Source organism: Perca fluviatilis, chromosome 8 (genome assembly GCF_010015445.1).
Source record: "Perca fluviatilis chromosome 8, GENO_Pfluv_1.0, whole genome shotgun sequence".
In the NCBI taxonomy this organism is placed as follows: Eukaryota; Metazoa; Chordata; class Actinopteri; order Perciformes; family Percidae; genus Perca; species Perca fluviatilis.
The window spans coordinates 21,951,315-21,961,627 of record NC_053119.1 but is presented as its reverse complement, the minus strand read 5'-3'; the positions used below and the strand labels follow the sequence as shown (position 1 = coordinate 21,961,627).

The following is a 10,313-nucleotide window of genomic DNA, read 5'->3' as shown; positions in this document are numbered from 1 at the left end:
ACACACTATTTAATGGAGATGGAGATGACCTTAAACATATCTTTGACATGTTTGTGCTGCAGTTTCTTTTTACTTACTGCCATTCATCCCTTACAGATATTATTATCGATGCTGAACTAATATTGGTAAATATACAGGCTCTGCCATATTGGTCTAACTCTACAGTCTATTGTGTAAAACAAATGTGAACTCGCTATGTAATGTACCACCTCAGATACATTACAAGTCTCTGTAATATTTGCCTGATATAGCAATGCTATTCATTTATATCATAGGAGATTTTGAAATTAAATAATTTAGTATTGCATAGCTTCAATGTCAGTGCTCTTTGACAGTTTCCTTGAAAGGTCATTCACATTTTGTATTAGCAATAATCACTATTAAAGAGGACACACTGGTATATTTTATTCCCTGGCGTTTTAACACTGCACCACTCAAGCCTGCCCCATGTGTGGTGGTCGAGGCGCACTCACCATTGGCTCGGGAGCCGATAGGGGCGTTGCTTCTCGGTTGGTGAGTGCTTAGGGTGCACGGGGTGTTCTAGGGATGGCTAAGGGAAAGGGTACTGGGCAATGATCCCTCCTTTCAGTATAGACTGCAGTTTACATTAGGCAGCAACATTTTAGTTTTGTCAGGGGGATGAACGTGTCATAAATAGTTAGGTTTTATAGAGGGTGTAGTGGATGCACGTTTAGCAATGCGATGAGGCCAATGCACTTTGCAAGACTTGCGCTGCAGAGAGCCTCCGCGGATCCCACGACCTGTTGCTGACAAGCCGGGGGAAAAGGAGAGGGAGAGGGGGAGCCGCTCGGGAGAGACAGAGGGTACTGCCTTGGAGACTACAGCCTTGGGATCTTCGCGGAGGGAATCATGCAGTTTGCAATCTGGCTGCTTGGACTAATGTGTCATCTGTCAGCGCTTGTCCGGGACACTTTGCAACACCGATTGCATCCGAAACAAGGTAGTGTTTTGATTCAGGAGTAGGGTGAAGTGATAGGCTACTGTTGTTGAAGGTGTTTAAACAGTAATCTGTGGTGTTTGAGAATGATGCCTGGCACTGTGGGGGCTGTCAGGCTGCAGCTGCACTTATCAGGATACATTGACGCACTGTTAACGCCACACTACTGTCTCTCTTTACTTTTTGCAGAAAGCTTCATCAAGCAGCTGTCATCGTATGAAATCATCACCCCGCTCCGTGTGAATGACTTTGGAGAGTCATTCCCCCACAAATTGCACTACAGAAGGAGACGGAGGAGTTTAAATGATGACCTGTCGGGATTACGGGTTTGCTACAGGATCGATGCATTCGGGGAACGCTTTCATCTCAATCTGACCGCAGACTCCGGCTTCATCGCCCCATCTTACAGGGTGACACACTTGGGAGCGGAAGAGAGCAACGCCACGGACAGACACTTGGTTGACCCGAGCGATATGCGCCACTGCTTTTTCCGCGGACAAGTCAACGCCAAGAGCGAGTACCCGGCCGTCTTCAGTCTGTGCACCGGCCTTGTGAGTATTCACATTTCGCTACATTTTTTTGAGACGCTTTAATCAAGCGATGCTGACAGGCCTTCATCCGTGCATGTCTCCCACAAAACCGCAGCTTAAAGTGAAGTGTGTAGGAGTGTAACAAGAGCAACTGGACTAATGTCCCTGAGGAGGAGAGCGCGTAGCTCTGCATCGCAGTGTCTGTTTGGAGATGCTGCTAGTGCACATTGCAGGGGGGGGGGGGTAGTGGTTAAAGACTGGGGTTGATGTGACAACAAGCCTCCACTCTGCTGAAGTGCTCTTGAGCATGACACACTAAAAATCCCCGATCAGCTCCAGCTGAGGTTGCTGCTCTTTGGCTGACCCTGCTGCTGTGTTGCCACTGAGGATAGCAAGCAAAAAGGTTGATTTCGCCTTAAAAAGACCAGTAGAATTGAATCTACAGTAGCCTATGTGCATGCCTGCGCTTTTACTTTATCAACCACTTCTTTGCTGCTACATCTAAACATCTAAATATTTACAAAAATAACTGTAATAACAGCAGACATGCTAAAACAAGTGGTTAGTTAACCAATTAGTTAAACAAACGGACAGTTCTAAGTAATCAGTCAATCAATCAATCAATCAATCAATCAATCAATCAATCAATCACAAATGCCAAACATTTGCTGGTTCCAGCTTCTCAAATGTGCATACTTGCTGCTTATAATCATTGTGAGTTGAAGTTTTTATTCATATAGGCCTAACATTTGTATTTGCAGTTTGCTTGTTTATTGCCCGTTATCGTATCTTTTAGATCTTATGGGGCTGTAATAAAGTTGTTGGGATAATAATGATTTTACAGCCCCATTATACCATTTGAGGATAAAGATGCCCAAGTCATTTAGTTTGCAGACTCCTGCGTGAGAGAATATGATTGTGTTGAAGGGGACGACTTCATGGGTCACATAAGGTTACTGGTCCAGGGGCAGGGGGTTGACCTCAGTTGCGCCAGCCAGATTCTGCCGTGGATTCTGCATGGTGGGGGTGTTTGGCCGGCAGGAGGACCGTAGCCTTGGAGTCTCCCTCCCCTATCAGTGACATCATCCTTATTTTAGATAGGTGCACTGTGTACAGTACCAGGATAGCATGTTAATCCAGTACATTCACAATGCATACAGTGACTGCACTCCTCTTGAAATATAAAATGGTTGTATTACATCTTACAGTAGTTGGAGTTTACTCCCATTCAATGTAGCTTTGGAGAAAAGAGACCACCACATGAAGTTTTTTTTTTTTTTTTCATGTTTGTATAGCAATTTAAGACGTGCTGTATGCTGGAATGAGCAGGGTAATAAGCCTTTAATTGCCCCTTTTCCTAACTTTGATGTATGACTCGCTTATCCAAACATGTTTGCATCCTTTTTCAAGCAATCTTTGTTGCTTATCCGCTTCATCACTCATTGAGAATGACAGGACAATGGAGACAGCACCAGAGGCTATTGGGTCATAAATGTGTCCGTGGTGAGTTACTTACATATCTGATCACTGGGGCTTAATGGCCAGGCACATTTTGTTGGGATGAGGTCATTAAGGAATAATTAAGCCCTAAAACAAAAGGGGTCATTCTAGAAAAAGCAGGTTCCCCCTTTCGTCCAGAGTTGCTCAAAGCCATCCCCAGGGGGGTATCGGGGGGCAGGGTTGAGGAGCTTTTGGCCTTTTCAAAGTGAGCTGTGACGGGCAGAAAAAGGGAGAAATGCTGTGAAGAGGAGACAACTGCCAATGAAGGTTGTGAGGAACTTAAGGATTGCAGCTCACACCGTGGGAAATGTCCCTGAAGGCACCCAGTCTCCCAGTTCACTCATGCAGTAGAAGTGTGTGCTGAGTCAGCCTGTCCTGAGAAATGAAGCTGTCATTTATTTAATTCTAGCACCAAGCGATGTACCTCTGTCTTAAGATCAGGCTCATGACACCTTTATGTCCTATTTAACTTTAGAAATTGACTGCAACTGTACGTCACTTTTGGATGACTCGGCTTTCACAGGGTTTAAAAGTGTCTTTGAGGGATTTAATAAAAACAGATGTGTGCCAACAGTCATTCCATCCATGTCATGATGGTGACCTCGCTTCAAATAGGAGTCCCTCAGTTGCAAGGTCCAGTTCAGCACCCGCTACTGAACAGCAACCATTGTGTGTGTCCAAACTTTTGCCAGATTTGCTGCTGAGCTAATGCTGGGAAACCCTGAAACTCTGCCCCCTCCATTGACTAAACCGAGCATTTGTCTGTTCAGCCTTCCGTTAACACCACATGAGAACTTTAGAAAGGCTCAACCATAATCATCTAATTAAAGTTAACACACCATAGATAGGGATTTACAAGATACAGGTAAACATCTACCTGTTGTTACACTGTAAAATCATTCATTACATTAAGATCACTACAACTGGTAGTTGTACTAAGGCTGCAACATTCTCATATTTAATTAAAAAGTACCTTAAACGTTTTGCAATCAGCAATCAGCCCATGGTGCCTTGCCTCACATTTTCACAGTCTAACTGAATTCTGTCAATACTTTGATTTATTCCTGCAATGCAGAAGCAGTTTCATTCATCCACACAGAAATGGTAATATCGCAGGAAAGCTTTCGAGGTACAACAATGAGAAACATTGAGGTTCTGAGGTGTTTTTTTTTTTAGTGGTGTGGTTGTTTCTATCCTGTGTCTTGTTTTCACAAGCTCATTACACTGCGGCACTGAACACATGTGTCACTCAAGGCCTGTAGCACTTCCGAGGAAGTATGGTGCATACGTGCAAGCCAACTAATCCTTCAGAGGAAAAGTACACATACAGTTTGTACACGTTTTCCATATCCGATTTGTATGTTTTCCATTGTCAAACATCCATCACTTGCGGGGATGGTTATGGAATAATGCTGCCTTAAAGATAACATTCCAGTGTCCAATATCCTGTTTAAGTGTGCGCGGAAATTACCATACAAACACCATTGTGCCTCATGGCTGAGTGAGCTAAGAAGCTTTGAGCGACTGAGCTGCCAAATCAATATTAGCATTCCTCTGTCAGCAGCTCTGTCCATGTATGATGATGTCACTAGCCCCAGTGTCAGGTTGTGAGGGGTAATGCATTTTCACAGTTAGAACAAGCACTGGTAACAGCCTGTACACAAAGGCGTAAAACGATTTACTGAATCATGATGACACGTGCATTGATAAATGTATAAAAGGTTTAAAATTGTTCCTGATTCTCACGGTTACAATGTCAGCAATGAGTGATAGTAAGCTGTCAAATATTCTCTAGTCTCGCTTTGCCAGACCCTCCTCCAAAGCGCTCTGAAGGAGAGTCTGGCTACTCCACATAGCATTCGGGGATGGGAGGAAAACGTGCTCTGGTTTAATGGCATTTCTTTAAACCAATCAGAATCGTCGTGGGCGGTGCCAAACTCCACACAGAGCCACTGCAAAAATAGTTGTGCGAGAGAAAACTCAGATTGGACAGATAGTCTAGCTAGCTGTCTCAAATTACCATGAAGAGATCTGATGAGCAGTCAACCATAGTCCTCATAAATTAAAACATTTATTTAAAATTCCAACAGAAAGAAAGCGTAAGGAAACGAAAAATACATGCATTTGGCAGAATTTCCTGCACCACCGGAGCAATCCCGGAAGTGGAACGCAAAGCATATAGACTAGGTATCTCTGACCTTTTGTGAGTCAGCGTGTTCTTTCCATGTGCACCTGTCAAAAAAAGCATGGAAATAATGTGCACAGTGTAGGGCTGGGCAATATATCGATATTATATCAATATCGTGATATGAGACTAGATATCGTCTTAGATTTTGGATATCGTAATATCGTGATATGACATAGGTGTTGTCTTTTCCTGGTTTTAAAGGCTGCATTACAGTAAAGTGATGTACTTTTCTGATCTTACCAGACTGTTCTAGCTGTTCTATTATTTGCCTTTTCCCCACTTAGTCATTATATCCACATTACTGATGATTATTTATCTAAAATCTAAGTGTGAAGATATTTTGTTAGAGCACCAATTGTCAATGCTAGAATATCGCTGCAATATCGATATCGAGGTATTTGGTCAACAATATCGTGATATCTGATTTTCTCAATATCGCCCAGCCCTAGCACAGTGGTGCCCAAGTGCGACACAGTATGACTGCAATTAAACCGCAACCTCTTTATGAATGAAACTATGTATCTGAATATTAAACCTACACCCATGCAGTACAATATGCACACATGCCAAGTGCAAGCGTCATACTTAAACCATCTCTTTTTTTTCTGCTCTAGATTGGAACATTTACGACACAACATGGTGAATACTTCTTGGAGCCTCTTTTAAATGCTGCGGGGGAGGAATTTGATGAAGAGCACATCAAACCTCATCTCGTCTATCGACATGAGAGGAAGAAGAACATTTCGCATACTGACAAAAACACAGAGCCCTGTGCTGCCTCAGGTAACAGATTACCGACTGCCTAACTATACTTCCTTTAACCACTGTCTGTCTGATTTTCACCCACAAACACTTACCTTCTGCATTCACTTTCTGAGCCATAGCAATAAACACTGTCCTCAAATGGAAACGATCTTTGGCTTTCAGGATACTCAAAAGATTTCAGCCTTGATTTAGGGGTGTTATTGAAAACTCCACAACTTAATTAAGGAAAAAGAACTGGCTGGTGTTTTCACTTATGTTCTGCTGGAACATTCTATCCCAGGTCTGTGGCAGGAGCTCAGAGGGAAGGAATAATTACTTTTCAGGTTGCCGTTGTGATGAAAAGAACTGGAGAGGTTTTCCGCATGGGAGGCTGCTCGAAAGTTCCCCCAATTTCATTTGAAATTTAATGGTTGAGGCCTTTGGGTGGAGGAGAGGCCCTCAAGAGAAAGCGGGGTGACCGAGTGGACTTCACCACGATGGAAAGCCATAGAGTCGTCCTCACAGGGAACTCCGTGTGCGGCCTTTGTTGTGTGATGCAATAAATCTTTTATGTGCAGACTGCTTGATTTGCTTGTTGTCTGAACCCGGCCATTATTGCCTGGTGGTGGCCATTGTGTGTGGCTGTGATTTAAAGAACTTGGACGGACCTGATGGGCCAGGTCAATACCTCCTTAATGTGCTTTGCCCTTTCACTCTCTGAGTCTGTGTGTGGTAAACAGGAGGGTCTCTCAGCCCCCACTCTAAGGTACTTTTAAAATATACTCTCCCTGAACAGTGAGCAAAGGAATGATCCTCACTTCTGCTGTCCCAGGAAGATCCATTGTCTTTATTCAGTTATATTATGTCTTAGCCAGTTATCCTTTTAAATCCACTTACTGTAATCCTAAATTAGATACACTCTGACTTTTCATTGCATAACCTCAACTATGAAGCCCTTGTAGAAATGATATTCAGTGTACCGCAGGAGATGCGTAGATGGATGAGACACCTGTCGGGCATCATCAAAGGGCTGCAGGTTAACAATAAGCAGCAGGATTAAAAGAACCAGTGGAGCTGGGGTAGGACTGTGAGGTGTCCCAGGCTGTGGCTCCTCACTTTATCAGATAGGCCCCTCTCTCCAGATGCGGTGATAAATGTGCTCTTTGAAGGCCATACTAAGCCAAGACTAACAGGCCTGTCCTGTCTTTTTATGGGAAGGAGTGCAGTACACGCAGCTACTAGCTGGTTAGATATAAACACTGGCTTGGCACGTGCTGTTCTGCTTGCAAAACACTCGTAGTAGCTGCTCATGATCTTGGATTTTGTAGCACACACCAGCTCTGTGTAGTATGGTATTGTCTCTCTCTACCTTCTCTTGCCTCCACTCTACACCATGTATGTACAGTCTGTCTGTCTTTCTTTTCCTTATGTTCTTCATCAGACTAAATCTGTGTCTAAGTATGGGGCTTCTAACCACAGCCTAAATGCTGAGAGGGAAAACAAGTGTTGAAAAAACACTACCATAAAATAAAATCCTTGTTAGCTAGGGCAAGGATCTCTAAGCAGCAAAAGCTTTTTGGACTGTGCCCTTAAAACGTAAATGTGTACCTTCTGTATGTTACAGCAAAGGTGATAGAGTGTCTAATGTGTTAGTATTGGATTTTAGTGAAACTCTAACTGCTGATCAATGTTCGATTATGCATACGCAATTCATGCAAATAGTAGATTATGAGAGTGTAACCCAGCAAATGTACTGTTTGTACAGGTGGATACATAAGGTATATACAGAGTTGCCAATTATTACTGTAGCTACACCAAGGAGAACTAACAGTTTGTCCACCTCCAAAAAATGAATTTGTACTGGGCTACATTTGATTTAGATTTATCTGATAAACTGGTCACTCAGAGGTTAACAGGTTTTCATTTCAGTTTAGTGTATCTGCTATCTCTTCAGTTTAACCCTCCAAAGCAATGGATCTATACCAAGTTAAGAAATAAAAAACTCTGATTTATCTCATATGTAGATGATCGACTGGAGAACCTGTGGTGTTTACACGGGGGATCCAGAATCTCCTCTTTTTTAGGGGCTATAGAAGCACTATTTGTCAGGGTCAGTCACCTTATGGTCTTTTTTTTTTTCTCTCTCTCTCTCTCTCTCTCTCTCTCTCTCTCTTTCTCTTTCTTTCAAAATTGGGAGCTGGAGTTTGAGTGCTGAGGGGTTTGGCAGGTTTGGGAATTTGAAGAGGTCTGAAGCTTTATGGACCCTGTAGGTCTGAAACATGCCAACTATCTCAGTTTGTCCAAACTCATGGAAATGCAGCATGGCCGGCAATGCATCCAATCTGCTAACCAGACAGCCTTCTCCCATGAAAATACATTGTTTTTTGTTACGTTGTTACATCTTTTTGAATACGACAAAGAAGAAACAAGCTGTGTTTCATCAAGCAGACCGCCAGGAAACAAAATGTATATCATCAGAAAGATACCTCCTCTGGTGAGATAAGCATTTCCCTCAGATATGACGTGTCATACATTGCGTTACAGTTGTTCTGCGTGCCAGAACAACAACTGCAACTTCTGTATCTATTGAGGGAACAAGAGTTTCCAATGTTTGTACAGTCCTTGCACACCTCTGCAAAAATGTGTTGAAGGGAGAGGAAGGCAATGTTTCCTCATGAGTTTAACAAAGGTGAACCTTTTTTTTTCAAATTTGCACTTGTCATCTCTGACACGTACACATGGACTTTTTCATACATGTGCCTGTGAAGTGTCAGAAATAGAAGTGCACTGATAAGGGCTTTTAAAGTGTTTCCTTGATGGAAAATTATGTTTTGTTATTTCAGCAGTCATGACATGACTATATACCTGTCTTCAGCTGCTTTTCTTCACTGTGTGTGTGTTCATTCTATGTGCTGATGAATGGATGTGAGTTTTAAATGCAAAGTTTCCAAAGAGTGACTACATTAGAAAGCAAAAAGACTTCAGAAAAATTTGTGTCGCTCATAAAAATCTGAACAACATGCTTGTAATGCTGAAATTTGGTCTCTGACATTTCTAGCAACTGTATCAGTCTTCTGTCTTTGTCAGCCAACCTGGGTGGCTTCCTTGCTGTTTGGAATACCTCTAGTGTAGATAGCTGTTGAGTGGGTGATTAATGTTTTAAAGTCACAGAGTGCCTTGTTGTTCCTGGTTCTGGCTTTTAAAAGCCTCTGGGGAAGAAGCTTACTGGGCTCAAGTCACAGCACAGCTCCGACCTTTAATGACACATTCTACGGGGTATCTGTCTCCGAGCTTGCATGTGAATCCTTGCGTCGTCCTTCGAAAGAGATAGCCAGAGGGATGAGGGTGGCTACAGATAGGGGCAGATTCTTCTCTATCGGTCTCTTCCCTTTGCTCTCTAAAATCCATGTGAAGACAAGCAAGAGACGGAGGGAAGGGGAGCTGTGGCAGTATCTCTTTCTCACAGTGCGTGTCTAAAGCTGTGGGGTGTCATATTTTGTCTGAATTAGAAACAGTGAATTGAATACAGACAGCTTGACAGCAAACATCACCAGCCGTAAACACCAGTGTTCCAGTGTTGGCTCCCAACCGCTTCAACCAATTTCTTGATGGCTAACCGAGGGCAGCTGGGACAGCAAAGTGACTGGCTTTGATGCTGCAATACTTGGCACACATGGCATCTTTGCCCCCTGACCCTCAACACAATCATTGTATAGGATTCCCCCCTTGGTGCCCACTGTGTATACATGGTAGTTCAAATGCTAGCATCAGGTTTTTGGTCAATGGGTTCATTTACATGGAAAAATGCCCTCCCCCGCCTGGGGTTTGAACTAGCCGACTTGAATCGCTGCCCGCTCTCCCTTTGCGCTTTCATGTATGTGAATGGAAGCACTTGTTGATTGTGACCTCACTTCCCTCTTTGTTTGGAATCACTCACTGGACGGGTCGATGTGACCTTGAGTTGTTCCCCTCCTAGAGGTACGTGGTTACTGGGCTTGCTGGCTTTGTTTGCTGGGCCTCAGTTGCAACTATGTGTGTGTTAAGCTCTTTGTTTTCCTCTTAACTCTGGCTCTTGACAGGGGTCAGCAAAGGTGGCCTGCCATGGTGTTGTTGATGGGCGCTGATCACTCAGACAACCCCTCTCACCTTTAGGGTCTGGCTTTAGATGGTGTCGAACTTCTGAATGTCAGATGGCTCCAAAAGGCTTAGGCTTGTTCTGTGCCCTCATGCCCCCTGGATAGACTTTACCTCCCCCATTGCAGGAAGTACCTATTATTGCTCAGGAAAAAAAGTTAGTTTTTGGCCTTTTGTGTGCATCCTAATGTGTGGTTTGCTTGCGAGTGTGTGTCAGGAGTGCATGACATCTCCCTGCCCTGTCAGTTGACGAAGAGTC

The 10,313-nt window shown here is 43.5% G+C and overlaps 1 protein-coding gene across 1 annotated transcript in view; it reads left to right on the top strand.

The window, feature by feature from the left end:
• Positions 1-560: 560 nt before the first annotated feature.
• Positions 561-10,313, top strand: part of LOC120563465 (A disintegrin and metalloproteinase with thrombospondin motifs 20) — an 86,095-nt gene continuing 76,342 nt past the window's right edge. Inside the window, exons 1-3 of the mRNA XM_039807628.1 lie at positions 561-961; positions 1,148-1,509; positions 5,791-5,959. Coding sequence (XP_039663562.1) covers positions 871-961; positions 1,148-1,509; positions 5,791-5,959 — 622 coding nt within the window. The 5' untranslated portion in view covers positions 561-870. The remainder of the gene's footprint in view (positions 962-1,147; positions 1,510-5,790; positions 5,960-10,313) is intronic.